Raw genomic sequence first — 16,244 nt, forward strand, 5'->3', positions numbered from 1 at the left:
AAGATCTTCCAGGATCTAACCTAATCTCCTCCCCTCTTTCTCTCTCTTAAACTTCATGCTCCTGCAACTATGCATATAGTACACATCTTTGGTGTTCCTATAGCACTTTTGGTAATTAGCATTTATTTAACACACAGTATTAAAATGATCTGTTATGCCGACATCTGTTACCAGAGACTAAGGTAGGTTAAGACTGTGTATTAAGCAATTATGCATTAACAAGGACTAGCACAGTACCTGCCATGTACTAGGCATTCAATAATTGTAAAATGAACTTAACACCCTTACCCTAACTAGCATTCAGAAGAGCATTTATTTATTATTCACAACCAAGGCTAAGGTTTACTTTCTCTAAAAAACCTTTTCTGACTCTTCCAAGATAAAAAATAACTACTGTTTTCTTCGTAAGTCCCATTATACCTTATGAAGATATAAAAGTACCTGTTAAGACTTTACTGCATTTATTTATTCAAATGTCTATTTTCCTAGACCAGACAAGTTATTCCAAAATAAGTCTGGCTGTATTCTGTATGTGCCTGCATTTCTTATGCTTAACCCAGAGCCTTTCACATGGTAGGCACTTAATAAATGTTTGCTGAATGACTGCATAAATGAATGCCTGGTAGCTGCTTGTGCTATCTTTTTCAACTAATTCAATATTTTAAGTCAGATAAATTTAAAGTTGGAAGAGCAGCAAGTGGCTCACACCCATAATCCCAGCACTTTGGGAGGCTGAAGTGTGTGAATCACTTGAGCCCAGGCGTTAGAGACCAGCATGGGCAATATAGTGAGACCCACTCCCTACAAAAAAGAAAAAAAATTATCTGGGCATGTGCCTACGGTTCCAGCTACTCAGGGGGCTGAGGGAGGAGGACTGCTTGAGCCCATGAGGTTCAAGGCACAGTGAGCTGTGATTGCACCATTGCATTCCAGCCTGGATGACAGAGCAAGATCCTGTCTCAAAAAAATTTTTTTTAATTAAAAAAAAAAGTTGGAAGAAACTGTGAAGATCATTTAGTCAAATTGTTTATAAGTAAACAGAGGCCTTGATTAAGAAATTTGTTTATAAGCTGGGCTGGGCCAGTGGCTCATACCTGTAATCCAGCACTTTGGGAGGTTGAGGTGGGTGGATTACTTGAGTTCAGGAGTTCGAGACCAGCCTAGCCAACATGGTGAAACCCTGCCTCTAGTAAAAACACACACACACACACACACACACACACACACAAAATTAGCCTGGCATGGTGGTGCACACAAGAATCTCTTGAACCTGGGAGGCACAGTGAGCTGAGAAAGTGCCACTGCTCCCCAGTCTGGGTGACAGAGCAAGACTCAGTCTCAAAAAAAAGATAAGAAAAGAAATTTGTTTATAAGTAAACTGAGGCCCTGATTAATAAATTTGCCCAAAATTACAGATGTTCAATGGCACAGCTAGGATTATAATCCCAGAATGCAATGTTAATCTTTGATTAGATTTTCTTTAAGTGGAAACTAGTATTTCATCTATATAGTTAACATAGGAACATAGTATGGAAAGAAAAAAAAAAAAACTGAAATAGAAGTAAAAGACCAGGATGCATACTCTTTCTCTGCTATTTCTATGTGTGACCTTCAGCATACTTTTAACTTAATTGTTAGTCTCCTCATCCTTAAAATGGAATAAAAACACCTATTTCAAAATGAGGATCAAATCCTTATCTAAAACCTACTACATAAAGTTCCTTCACTCATGTAAGAGATCATTTATATGACTGTCTAGTACATTTTGGCATATAACCTAGGCTGCTAAGATGTTATTTGAATTCAATTCTGAGTTTGAAGAATTTCATCAAATACCCTGACTTTCTAAATTCACAACAAAAAAGCTATACAACTAAAAAAAATCAATTCTTGGGCCAGGCGCGGTGACTCACACCTGTAATCCCAGCACTTTGGGAGGCCAAGACGGGCAGATCACGAGGTCAGGAGATTGAGACCATCCTGGCTAACACGGTGAAACCCCGTCTGTACTAAAAATACAAAAAAATTAGCTGGGCATGGTTGCGGGCACCTGTAGTCCCAGCTACTCAGGAGGCTGAGGCAGGAGAATGGCGTGAACCTGGGAGGTGGAGCTTGCAGTGAGCCAGCTGAGATCGCGCCACTGCACTCCAACCTGGGCGACAGAGTGAGACTCCATCTCAAAAAAAAAAAAAAATTAAAATTAATTATTTACATCAACCTATAAAAAATGAGGATAGTTTCATGTTAAACTAATTATCTAGAAGAATTACTTCTTCATAGGTAGGTGTATGACTTTCAGCATTTCTTTGTATTACCTAGATAAAATCTCATTCTACTCATAATCAAGTATTGCCTTTTGTTGTTGTTTTCAGGCTATCTCAAAGACCTCATTATTTGATAACTGCATTTAGATAGCACCATATATAGAGGAAGTCTCTATTCAGAGCTCCTCTTCCTAAATTTCTGAACCTCATGTATTCACTCATGTCTCAAATATGTTACACTTTATAAATATTTTATTAAAAAGTGATACTTCTTATAGCATAATGTCTCAAAAAAAAAGAAGTGAACATGAACTATTTTCTTGGGAAAAATTATAAAGTCTAAAAATTGTATCAAATAAAGGTGAAACTGCATGCCTCCTAAAATATAAGGGCTTTAGACTCAAAGAGTTTAATATAACCCATTATACAAATGTTAGCTATGTTTAGTGCTCTTTTTATCTGGTAAAATGAAAAAACAAATATTTAGACACACTATATTTCAAGCTCCATGCTTGGCCCTCGGGATAGAAACCTAAATAAGATACTCAGCTGTCTTTGAAGAACTTAAGACATGTCAAATGAATAAATGACAATGCAACATAGTAAACCAAGTTCAGAATCAGGGAAGATCTCAAAAGAAGAGATATTTCAGTAGGCTCTTCAGAGTATACAGGACTGATTATGGCTTTTTAAAAAACTGGCTTATTGGTAAAACTAAATAATGTACAGTAAAAATTATAAATGCATATATAAAACCGTATTTGCCAATTATTACTTTAAGGCAATCAGACACTAATTATATTACAACTAAGTTTGGGCACACATGAACAACCCTCAAATACAACAAAGATCCTTCCACGAGAATTGACAAAATAATTTGGTTACCAGCAGTATGCTTCCTTGGGGTAGTCCGAATGGAGTATTCAAAGTCAGGTACTGCTCTGCTACTCAAGTGAAGGTGGTAATTTCTTGCTTCATCCAGTAAATCTCTACATTTTAGATTTTGCTTGACAATCTGTTCTTTTGCCACAACACCCATAAGAAAATCAACCGGCAACAATGGCAGACGAACCTAAGATCATGAATAGTTGCAATATAACAAATTTTATATTTTCTTGAGAAAATATAAAGTCTAAAAATTGTATCAAATAAAGGTGAAAACAAGATGAGTAATTCTCCACTTCTACTGCAGCATGTTCTCTTTTTAAAACTTAAGTTGTTACTTCATGAAATCTAACATGTTCATGAAATTCAATGTGCCAAATTATAAGCAATTTCCAGTATTGGTCTGCTCAAATGAAATCAGACTACACGTTAAATTATATCCACCCACTTTAAATACTGGTTTAAATAGGCTTTATAATTGAATCATCTTCATTCAAATTGCTTACTTCCAAAAACGGTACTGACGTAATCACAAGGCCCTTCTATTGATAAAGGCACAATCAAAACAAAAGTGCTGTGCTTTGTTCTTTTGCCTTTTTAAGCTAAGATTAAACATAGGGAAATGTGATTTCTTACTTAAAAATGTAAAAATTCATATCTGAAACAAGTGTTGTTTTCTTCAAATTAATGATCTTGGAAGGGAATATACTAACTTAGGGACGTATCCCCTCTTTCAACAGAGGCATTCACCATTCCTCTAATAAAGATACACTGATTTTCCAGTGGATTAAAGGGGATGATGAAACCAGGTAATGCTATTTTGAGTTAAAAGCACACACACACGTAAGGGGTTGAGTCCAGTCTCTCTCCCCAACTGCAAGACTTTGTTGCAGCAGTCCCTGTATCTATTGTTATGGCCCCCCTTGAATGAAATCTGCCTTACCATCTTAAAGAAAAACACACATACACAAATAAGATATAGCTGCAAGATAATGAAACTTTCCATTTGCTTTTCGACAAACTTTCAAAATAATTCTAAGAGAGAAGATCTAAATGTGTTCTGAACTTTGATACTCATATGAATGCATAAATATTGTGATATGCACTTGAAAAAATGTCTTATCATTCTTTGAATAGGTTTACTTCATCTGCCTATAAATATCTAAAATGAGAACACTGGTAATTATAAGCACTTTCATTCTTCTTCATTCTTCTTACTATTTGTTTAAGTTTCTGATAATGCTATTAAGAAACTTTATGTTATTAAAAATCACAAGAATTATCACTGAGTGCTTTTATCAAGCACTAAGTTTTAACAAAGCATTTAATTTAGAAAAAATAAGTAAATAAGAACACTCTTCTTTTAAGTAGCAAAATGTCATTTTACTTCTCAGGAATAAATGAAGAAAGGAAAAAAGGGAGGAAGGGAAGGAGGGAAGGGAGAGAAAGGAGAGGAAGAAGACAAAAGAAAAAAAGATCACAAGGGCCTATAATCTTCTTATCCTGGTAACTCCTACAGACAGTAAAAAATAACAACAGTAACAACGAGACACACTTCTGAGGTTTAAAAAAAGTCAAACTACGGTGAGAGAAGAAAATAGAAAGTGATGTCCTATGGTTGTTTACATAATAAACCTACACACATTAGGAATAACTATACTTTTATTAGCAAAATAATTCATTAAAATTTAGAAACTTCATTATAAAACAATAATTATAAAGTATATTAATTTAGAGCTATTTACTCAAACCATTTTCTATTGGCATAAATAAAATATTCATCATTAGTATGCCAAAGGAATATTTTAAATATTCAGGTTAAAAAGCAGAGAATGATATTGCTAATTCAAACGTGACAAATTTAGATTCATCCCAAAACAGCACAGCAAGTTAACAGGAAAATTAGAGAGCTAAAAGCCATTTTTATCATTTATTACATCAATAATTTCTATATTCCTTGAAATAATCTACACTTTTCATAATAAATGAAGCATGTTGATTTGCTTCCATATCATTTCATTTCTGTGTGAAATCTTATTTCAGCCCCTACCTGTGCAAGTGTTTCATCCAACCATTTGGAATGATGCTGAGGATTGGCCAGAAGCCACTTGATGGCAGCATTATAGACCTGCTTTTCATTTTCAATATTTAGATCACTGGAGGACAAAAGCTTATGGAGGTGCTGCGGTGATACACTTACAAAGTCTTCACACTCCACTACTTCAGTAAAATGGTCACAGGCATACTGATCCGCCATGTCCATTAAGTCTATTCGATTGTGACTTTCTGCAAAGGCTCTTACTGCCAGGCAATTGGAGGGATGAAAATGTAACTTCATGTATTCACAACAAGCTCTAGCCACCAGTTCAACCTGCAGAATACAGGCTGCATATAAGAGAGGCTGGACATTGTCAACAGTCAAAGTGAGCCGTGAAGAATAGACAAACTTTACCAAGTCTTCTATCGCGTCACCATCAAAATCTCTAATCTCAATCAGCGTTTGTTTGGCTTCAGCCATTTCAGAAAGAAACATGGCTCTAAAGTAGGGAATAACACAAGCCAATACCAGCTTGTGACAAGAGATTAGCTTTGAGCCAACCTGTTCAAAAGAAACCAAGAAAGATTCAGTTTAATATCAAAATCAGCCTCAGGTCAGCATTTAACATGTGTTTGTAGCAGGGACACCATTTCCAGACAAATTTAGAGTATCTTTTTATAAGGCGATCCTTTGATCACTTACTTTCAATGTAGGCCAGTTTCTTAAAGTCAGGCAATTTTCATCTTCCAAATTAACCACATATCATATATATATATACTTTTTTAAAATTTTAAAAATTTTTTTTTTTTTTTGAGAGAAAGCCTTGCTCTGTTGCCCAGGCTGGAGAGCAGCGGCGCAATCTCAGCTCACTGCAACCTCTGCCTCCTGGGTTTAAGCGATTCTCCTGCCTCAGCCTACCAAGTAGTTGGGATTACAGGCGTGCGCCACCACACCTGGCTAATTTTTGTGGGTTTTGTTTTTTCAGTAGAGACAGGGTTTCACCACGTTGGCCAGGTTGGTCTTGAACTCCTGGCCTTAACTGATCCACCTGCCTCAGCCTCCCAAAGTGCTGGGATTACCAGTGTGAACCACCACACTCGGCCTCTTTTATATATGTATCTGTAACAAACACACAACAAGCCATGATTTTCTATATTTCAGGAACATTTTGTGAATTAATACCAGCAAACATCAGTTAGTACTCATTACATGCCAACCACTATTGTAAGTGCTTTTTTTTTTTTTTTTTTTTTGAAATAGGGTCTCACCCTGTTGCCCAGGCTGGAGTGCAGTGACGTGATCATGGCTCATTGCAGCCTCAACCTGCTGGGCTCGAGCAATCCCCCAACTCAGCCTCCCAAGCAGCTAGGACTACAGGCATGTGCCACCACACCCAGCTAATTTTTGTATTTTTCAGTAGGGACAGGGTTATACCATGCTGCCCAGGCTGGTCTCAAACTCCTGGGCTCAAGTGATTCACCCACTTTGGCCTCCCAAAGTGCTAGGATTACAGGCATGAGACACAGAGCCTGGCCTTCTAAGTGCTTTTCATATACCAACTCAATTGTCCCAACATCCCTATGAGTAAGTACTATTATTGTCCACAATTTATCAATCAGAAAACTGAAGCACAGGGTAAATATTTAGTAGTATTTACTATGAGCTCAACTGAGGTTTTTTTATTTTCTATTTACATTATCTTGAAATGATATAGCTCACATAAAAGCAGTAAAAAAAAAAAAACACTGCAATCTCATCACCTTAATTATTGAAAAATCAGATAGCTTCCAACAGTGTGCTATGACAAATAGCACACTAGTGAACTACTTTGTAACTAAATCTTTATTCACATTCTCTATTATTCCAACAGATAAATTATTGTAAATAGAATGCTTCTTCAAAGGATACAATGTGAATATGTGAATACATAATGTCAAACTCTCCATTTCTGAGCTTCTTACAGTATTTGCACCATATCTTGAGTGTTAACTTAAGAAATACTTTTTGTTATTGTTGTTGTTGTACAAAGCCTATGCTGCCCAGGTTGACCTCAAACTCCTGAGCTCATGCCATCCTCCCGCCTCAGCCTCCAAAAGTGCTAAGATTATAGGCGTAAGCCATCGTACCCAGCCATAGTTGCCAATTTGATGAATTAAAAAGATCTCATCTTTTTTTTTGCTCTTAAGATTGAATCATTTATAAATTTTGAGCTATTTATATTTCTTCTATGAACTACAAATTTTTTATTTACAAGTACGCCTCATATAATCAGAGTATTAGGCATTCGTCATATATATTTCAAAACTTCTCTTTTAGTTTGCTTTCAAATTTTATTCTCTTATATAAAAACCCTATGGATTTTTATATTAGATTTCAGATCCCATTTTAGAGCTGACGTGAATTTGAAAACATGCCAAGCTTTATGTTATAGTCTACATTACAACTTTAGTCTCAATGGAATCTAAATACTGCCTTGTGAGTTCTGTGAAAAAATTTAATATAGCATAACAGACAGAAATGATTGTCTTGTACTTTCTGAAATAAGTGATACTGCTTAAAATAACTTTTAAATAGCCTAAGCATATCCTTTAAAAAATTATTTCCACATGCCACCACTGGGATTCAGCTTCTATGCAAATATTTGTAAGTCTCACATGACTTAAACCTGCTCCATTAAATAACTTGCCAACACTCTCTTACATAATAGTATTACAAAATAGGGTTCTACAATTTCTAGATAACCATTATTTTAACACTTGCCATCCAAGTTGTACAAATCAATGGCCGGCAAGTCATTTTCATGTTGTTTTTAATAAGATCCTGTCCCGTTACAATTCTATTTGAGTCTTGATTCAAACAAACTGAAATGTGGCTATTTAACACATACACCCCTATGTACCCTTTTAGAATAAATATCTATCTTTATTGTATAAAGATCTTTGAGCCACATGTATAAATAGGAACAGCCAAAAATTTGGCTTTTTAATGCACTGATTCTCCTTTGATGTTATATAGTTCATTACATTCCTGAAAGTTTATTTGTACATTTTCTTTCTCTGGTACAAAAAAGTAACCAATTACCAAAATCATTTCATTAAAAATTTGAAAATGAAAGGAATCAAAGTCTAAAGACCTGATGTTTAAAATTGGATGAAAAACACACAAGCTACATAATATTAGACTTTACCATGTATTTAGAATTATATAAATACTATATGTCCCTCATACTACTTAATTTTCTAATTTACATTCTTTCTTTGTTAGATCAGTGAATGTGTGACTAATTCAAGATACTATTACAAAAGAAAAACCTTAGACAATTAAATTTAACAGAGTTTAACTGAGCAAAGACGGATTCAAGAATTGGGCAGTACTGGAACCAGAATAGGTTCAAAGACACTGGTGCCGGTGCATAGTCGAAAATTATTTACGGACAGAAAAAGGAAGGTGACACACAGAAAACGGAAGTGAGGTACAGAAACAGATGGGTCAGTTACAGCTCAGGGTCGGCCTTACTTGAACACAGGTTGAACAACTGGTTGCCTTTAATTGGCTGAAAATCAGTGATTAGCACAGGAGTAGGTTGCAGTCTGTTTACACATCCAGTTAGGTTACAGTGTACTGTGTACAGAGAAACTTTTAGGCCAAGTTTAAAATACATAAGGCGAAAGCTTTAGGCTAAACTTAACAGTACTCAGGGAAAAATCATGTCACACTTCAGTATTAAAATATGTAGAATATCAACATTCATTAAATGATTCCTTAGACTTTTGTTTAAAAAGCTTGCAATACCAACTATTAATAAAAACTTTGAGTAATTTTCCAGAGATTAGCCAATATGAATGGAAATACAATGAAAATAAGGCTTTTGGATTAGTAAAGCACTTGACTATCAACATATAAAGCATTCCTAACTCCACTAGTTAGGACTTCATCATGGTTCTTGAGTGCCACGTGCTCGAGCCCGCTCCCACTCTGTGGAGTGTACTTTTGTTTCAATAAATCTGTGCTTTTGTTGCTATTGAAAAAAAAAAGAGTTCACCATGGTTAACATTTATTTTGTAAACTATCTCCACTTCACTTAAAAAAGTTTAGTAAAGAAAAGGCCGGGCGCGGCTCACACCTGTAATCCCAGCACTTTGGGAGGCCGAGGAGGACGGATCAGGAGGTCAGGAGATGGAGACCATCCTGGCTAATATGGTGAAACCCCATCTATACTAAAAATACAAAAAAAAAAAAAATTAGCCGGGCATGGTGGCACGCGCCTGTAGTCCCAGCTACTTGGGAGGCTGAGGCAGGAGAATCACTTGAACCTTGGAGGCGGAGGTTGCAGTGAGCTGAGATCGCGCCACTGCACTCCAGCCTGGGCAACAGAGCGAGACTCCATCTCAAAAAAAAAAAAAAAAGAATTTTAGAAAAAGTAAAATTTTATCTTAGTATTATTAACCATCATATATACAGGAAAATTTTCCACATCAGTTGAAAAATGCCCTTCTACTCCAATATACTTTAACATTCATCATTAGCAACTTATGCAAGCATCTTCTTTAATATCTTTTACTCTACATGTATATTATTCATTACCATTTCAATGTTGTTTTGACATTTACATTATGACTTTTTGATTACTGTAAATACTATTATAGTGGATATACAGTTGCATGACTTTGTGGGTAATAATAATCTTGATACTTCAAAATAAAAAATAATCTACTGGCCAGGGGCAGTGGCTCATGCCTGTAATCCCAGCACTTTGGGAGGCCAAGGTAGGTGGATCACCTGAGGTCAGGAGTTCAAGACCAGCCTGGCCAACATGGTGAAACCCCACCTCTACAAAAATACAAAAATTAGCCAGGCATGATGGTGGGTGCCTATAATCCCAGCTACTCGGGGGGCTGAGGTGGAAGAATCGCTTGAACCTGGGAGGCGGAGGTTGCAGTGAGCCAAGATCGTGCCATTGCATTCCAGCCTGGGCAACAGAGTGAGACTCTTTTTTTTTTTAAAAAAAAAAAAAAGCTTACTGTTTAGTCTGTTCAGGCTGCTATAACAAACTATCACTGGGTGGCTGATAAAATAAACATAATTAATTTCTCATAGTTCTTGAGACGAAAGTTCAAGATCAAGGCACTGGCAAATCCATGTCTGGTAAGGACTTGCTCTAAGTTCACTAATGGCAACTCTTCTTTGTGTCTTCAGATGGTGGAAGGCACAGAGCAGCTATCTGTGGCCTCTTTTTCTTTTTTTTTTAATGTCTAAATACAATTTTAATGAGGTACAGATACATGCTCAATTTGTGATCATGAGTTAAATCACAGTTTAGTTATCATTACAAAAATAGTGAAATCAGAATGTAAAGGAAAACCTTTATAAATAAGAACATCCTCAAAGATGGCTTAGGTTTCTATATATCTCAAGATCTGCTTTGTATTTAAAATGAATAGTGAAGAGTATATATATAATATATAAATAAAATAACATTGTGCTTCTTAAAAGCTGTATGTAAATGGAAATATTTTTTAAATTATTAGAGGCCAGGCATGGTGGCTCATGCCTGTAATCCCAGCAGTTTGGGAGGCTGAGGTAGACAGATTGCTTGTGTCCAGGAGTTCAAGACCAGCCTGGGCAACATGGCCAAACTCCCTCTCTACAAAAAATGCAAAAATTAACTGGGTGTGATGGTGTGCACCTGTAGTCTCAGCTACTCAGGGGGTGGTGTGGGGTTTGGGTCCAGGAGGTGGAGGTTGCCATGACCCATGATTGCATCACTGTACTCCAGCCTGGGTGACAGAGCAAGACCTTGTCTCAAAATAATAAAATAAGCCTATAATCCTTTCCCCTTATAAAGTAAAAAATAATTTACTATTCCTTCATTCTTACAGTTTTATTTTTATTTTAAATTTACATTTTTCTTTTATTGTAAATACATATATACATTTCACTTTTTTCAACTTTTACTTTAGAATTAGGGGTGCATGTGTAGGTCTGTTTCATAGATATATTGCATCATGCTGAGGTTTGGTGTATAAATGAATCCATAACCCAGGTAGTGAGCACAATACACAACATGAAATAAACAGTTTATTTCAATTCATACCCCCACTGCCTTCCCTCCCTCCCCCAACTTGTATTCCTCACTATTTTTCCCATTTTCATGACCATGTTTATTCAATATTTAGTTCCCACTTACAAGTGAGAACAAGTGGTATTTGGTTTTCTGCTTCTTTATTAGTTCACTTAGGATAATGGTTTCCAGCTGCATGTATGTTGCTGCAAATAATGTGATTTCATTCTTTTTTATGGCTGTGTAGTATTCCACAGTGTATATATAACACATTTTCCGTATCCAATCCACCACTGATGGGCACCTGGGCTGATTCCATATCTTTGCTATTTGTGAATAGCACTGCAATGAACATGCACGTATATGTGTCTTTTTGAGAGAATGATTTATTTTCCTCTGGGTATATACCCACTAGGAGGATTGCTGGGTTGAATGGTAGTTCAAGTCTCAGTTCTTTGAGAAGTATCCAAACTGCTCTCCACAGTGGCTGAACTAATCTACATTCCCACCAACAGTGTATAAGTGTTCCCTTCTCTCCACAGCCTTGCCAACAACATCTGTTATTTTTTGACTTTTTAACAAAAGCCATTCTGACTGATGTGAGATGGTATCTCTTTGTAGTTCTGGTTTGCATTCCTCTAATGACTGGTGATGATGAGTTATTTTTTAATATATTTGTTGGCCACCTGTGGGTCTTCTTTTGAGAAGTGTACGTTCATGTCCTTTGCCTACTTTTTACTGTACCTTTTCCGTTTAGATATGTTTAGATAAACAAATACCATTGTGTTACAACTGCCTACAGTTTTCAGTATGGTAATAGGCTACGCAGGCTTATATCCTAGCAACAACAGGCTATACCATACAGCCTATGTATGCAGGTTATACTACACATGTAGGCTGTAGTAAGCAGTTTTAATACAGTCATGTGTCATTGAAGGAGGGGGATATGTTCTGAGAAATGTGTCAGGTGATTTTATCATTGTGCAAATGTCATAGAACGTACTTACACAAATCTAGATGGGATAGCCTATTACATACCTGGGCTATATATGGTACAGCCTGTTGCTCTCAGACTACAAACCTGCATGGCTTGTTACTGTACTGCACACTGTAGGCAACTGAAACAGAATGGTAACTATCTGCATATCTAAACATATCAACATAGGAAAGGTACAGTAAAAATACGGTATAAGGTATTTTTTGAAAAGTACACCTGTATAAAGGTATTTCCTATGAATGGAGCTGCAGGGCCTGAAGTTGCTCGGGGTGAATTACTGAGTGGTGAGTGAATGGGAAAGCCTAGGACTTTATTGTACACAACTATAGACTTTATAAACACTGTACACTTATGCTACACTAAATTTTAAAAATATTTTTCTTTCTTTCATAATTAACCTTAGCTTACTGTGACTTTTTCCATAAACTTCAATTTTTTAAAACTTTTTGACTCTTGTAATAACACTTAGCCTAAAACACACACATTGCACAGATCTACAAAAATGTTTTCATATGCTTATTCCAAAACTTTTTTCTATTTAAAATTTTTTTCTTTTACTTTTTAAACTTTTTTCTTAAAAACTAAGACACAAACTCAGACATTAGCCTGCAACTATATCAAGTCAGGATCATCCATATCACTGTCTTCTGCCTCCAGATCCTGTCCTACTGGAAAGGAGAGGACACATGGAGCTGTCATCTCCTATAGTAACAATGCCTTCCTCTTGAATACCTTCCAAAGGACCTGCCTAAGGCTGTTTTTACAGTTAATGTTTTTTCTTTTCTTGTTTTTGTTAAGAATCAACTTTCTGCAATTTTTTTCTTTTTTTAAGTAATGTTTCTTCTTTAGAAGTAGCAGGAGTACACTCTAAAAAAAACAATAAGAAGTACAGTAAATACATAAGCCTGTAACATAATCATTTATTAGCATGAACAGGTTATTAGGCACTATACATAACCATGTGTTATACCTTTTATACAACTGGCAATGAGGTAAGTTTGTTTACACCAGCATCACCACAAGCATGTGAGTAATGCACTGTGCTAGGACATTATGATAGCTACAACATTACTAAGTGATAGGAATTTTTCAGCTCCATTATAATCTTATGGGACCACCATTGTATATGGGGTCCATCGTTGACCAAAATGTCCTTACGTGGCACATGATTATACCCCCTTTCTGAGAAACATGAAAAAGATTAAAATACTGATTTACTAGCAGAATGGATGAAGTAAAGGTGATCTTCCTTAAACACAGAATCTTAAAATTTCTTAATATAGAATGCTTAAGTGTTAACTATAGGATCACTTTCGCCATTATTATTTTTCTCTTCTATTAAATTAGGTCTGTGCTATCTTCTAAACGTCCTCCAAAATCATGTGTTGAAACTTAATCCCCACTGTGCTAATATTAAGAGGGGGAACCTTTGGGAAATGATGAAATCATAAGGGCTCTGTGCTCACGAATGGATTAGTGCCTTAAAAGAGGACTGGAGGGAACTAGCTTAGGCCCATTTTGTCCTTCTGCCTTCCATGTGAGGACATAGTGTTCATCCCCTCTGGAGGATGCTGCAACAAGGCACTATCTTGGAAACAGAGAGGGCAGCCCTCACCAGACACCAAACTTGCTGGCACCTTGATTTTAGACTTTCCAACCTTCAGAACTATGAGAAATAATTATCTATCATTAGCACAGTGGCTCACAGTTATAATCCCAGCTTTTTGGGAGGCCCAAGGCAGTAGGATCATTTGAGCCCAAGTTTGAGACCAGCCTGGGCAACATAGCAAGACCCCATCTCTACAAAAAAATTTTTTTGAATTAGTCAGGCATGGTGGTGCATGCATCTAGTCCCAGCTGCTCAGGCGGCTGTGGCAGGAGGACTGCTTAAGCCCAAGAGTTCACCAAAAAATTTTATTATTTCACTGAGAGATAAGAAGAAAGTACTTTAAATGTGTAATAAGAAACAATCAACACTGGCTTTTCCATACTGCTTTATCACTTTTCCAATTTTATTAAAACTGGTTGCTTTTAGGAGAACAACATGATCCTATAGATGATGAACAAAGTTCACTGAGGACTTTTTCATCCAAGGCTAAGTAGACTATATTTCACTATCAGGTATAGATAAACAATCCCACTTAACAGATGATAACAATGAAGTAGAGATTAAATTACTGGAATAGAGATATACAGTAAAACACTAGTATAGCTGAGTAAACAATCCAAAATTCCCGACTTTTAACTTACTTCTGTATTCAGAGTAAGCAAATACATCAAGATATTTAAATGCACAAGTGAAAAGCTTATCTGGTCAACAGCAATTTATTAATTTTACTAATAATATTTGTTGTTCTAGGGTTTCAGAACTCTCAGAAGTTAAATTAACTAAGAGACAGTGAATATCAACATTAAATTAGTACAATAATTTTATCTTATGCTAACTTCTCTTCATTTACCCTCTATGTCCTTTCTCCTACACTAAAAAAAAGATTGAGACTAAAAGCATTCTGACTGTATCAAATATGTATAGCAACAAAATTTGCCTTGTATGGTTACAGAAACCCCCATTTCTCATATTACACTGAAGAGGCCTGAGAAAAGTACAAAAAAGGCAATCTCACCTTGAGTGTGACATCACAGAGTTCTCCATTTTCATAAAATCGAAGAAGAGAACCATGAAAATCTTTCCAAGCTTCATTTGCTTCAAAAATAAAGGAATCTTCTCCATCACCATCACTAATTGAGGATCTGTTCTTTATTTGCTGGTGCTGTTGTTGCCTTTTCCCCTTTGTAATGTGATTCCTAGCTTGTTTACTATTCATAGAATCTGAAGCCATTTGCAATATTCCTCTTTTAATAGAGCTCTCTTCTCAAACATGCCATTTATTCTTTTTCAAAGGGTAGGGAGAAGGCAGAAGGTAGATGTAGACACTACGATTCAGACGTTTTTCAAAACCCACTCAACTGCCATTGTACAGTTTGCTGCGACTGAAAAATCAACAATAAAACAGGTAGAGACAAACGAAAAGAAAAAAATTATTAACTATAATTTGTTAATACTATACATGCAAAATAACTATATCAATCATATTTATAAAAGAACAAAAACTTTGTTTTTATGCTAAATAACACATAATTCACCTCTGCTAATTATTTTATATCAATAAAGGAACTCCTTTAAAATCCAACAAGAACAACTGACTTGAGCACATGACTTTTGAGATGTGTAATATGCTATCTTCAAAGAGAAAGGCTATGAACTAAAATTTTTCTATTTTTTAATTTTTATTTTAGAGACGGGGTTTCTCCATGTTGCCCATGCTGGTCTCAAACTCCTGGGCTCATGCAATCTACCTACCTAGGCCTCTCAAAGTGCTGGGATTACATGCTTGAACCATTACACGTGGCCATGAACTAAAATGTTAAGTTTCGAGGCTTAACTGGGAGGTTTTTTTTTTTAGCAGAACAACATGATCCTAAAGATGACAGGTAAAGTTCACTAAAGACTTTTTCATCCAAGGCTAAGCAGACTGTATTTTACTATCAAGTGTAGATAAACAATCCCACTTAACACATGATAACAATTAAGTAGAGATGAAATTACTGGAACAGAGATATACAGTAAAACAGTAGTATAGCTGCCTTCCAGCTATACAATTTAGTAATGCAATGCCAAAACAGAAGGATATTTTGATTGAATTAAGTTCATCCTAGATTCTGAAGTCAGATTACGGTTCTACCACATATCAACTGCATGAGCTTGAGCAAATGACAACCTGCTTAGATCTCGATCTCTTCTGTAAAATAGAGATACCACTTAAGGAAATATTTTGAGGATTAGAAATATTGTACTGCCAAACATACGAAATGCTGCACTCTTACAAAGATCTCATTTTATTTGCATTTTCACATAGAACTTATTAGTATTTACATATAAAATCAAACTTTCCTCATCATCAAAGCATATTTGATGAATATCCACACCATCAATAATTC

General features: G+C 35.9%; 1 protein-coding gene across 1 annotated transcript in view; it reads right to left on the minus strand.

The window, feature by feature from the left end:
* KLHL8 (kelch like family member 8) overlaps positions 1–16,244 on the minus strand; it is a 61,074-nt gene that overhangs the window by 18,860 nt on the left and 25,970 nt on the right. Inside the window, exons 2-4 of the mRNA XM_002814949.6 lie at positions 14,870–15,236; positions 5,200–5,748; positions 3,150–3,336 (exon numbers count right to left, since the gene is read on the minus strand). Coding sequence (XP_002814995.1) covers positions 3,150–3,336; positions 5,200–5,748; positions 14,870–15,085 — 952 coding nt within the window. The 5' untranslated portion in view covers positions 15,086–15,236. The remainder of the gene's footprint in view (positions 1–3,149; positions 3,337–5,199; positions 5,749–14,869; positions 15,237–16,244) is intronic.

Source organism: Pongo abelii, chromosome 3, assembly GCF_028885655.2.
Source record: "Pongo abelii isolate AG06213 chromosome 3, NHGRI_mPonAbe1-v2.0_pri, whole genome shotgun sequence".
Lineage (NCBI taxonomy): Eukaryota > Metazoa > Chordata > Mammalia > Primates > Hominidae > Pongo > Pongo abelii.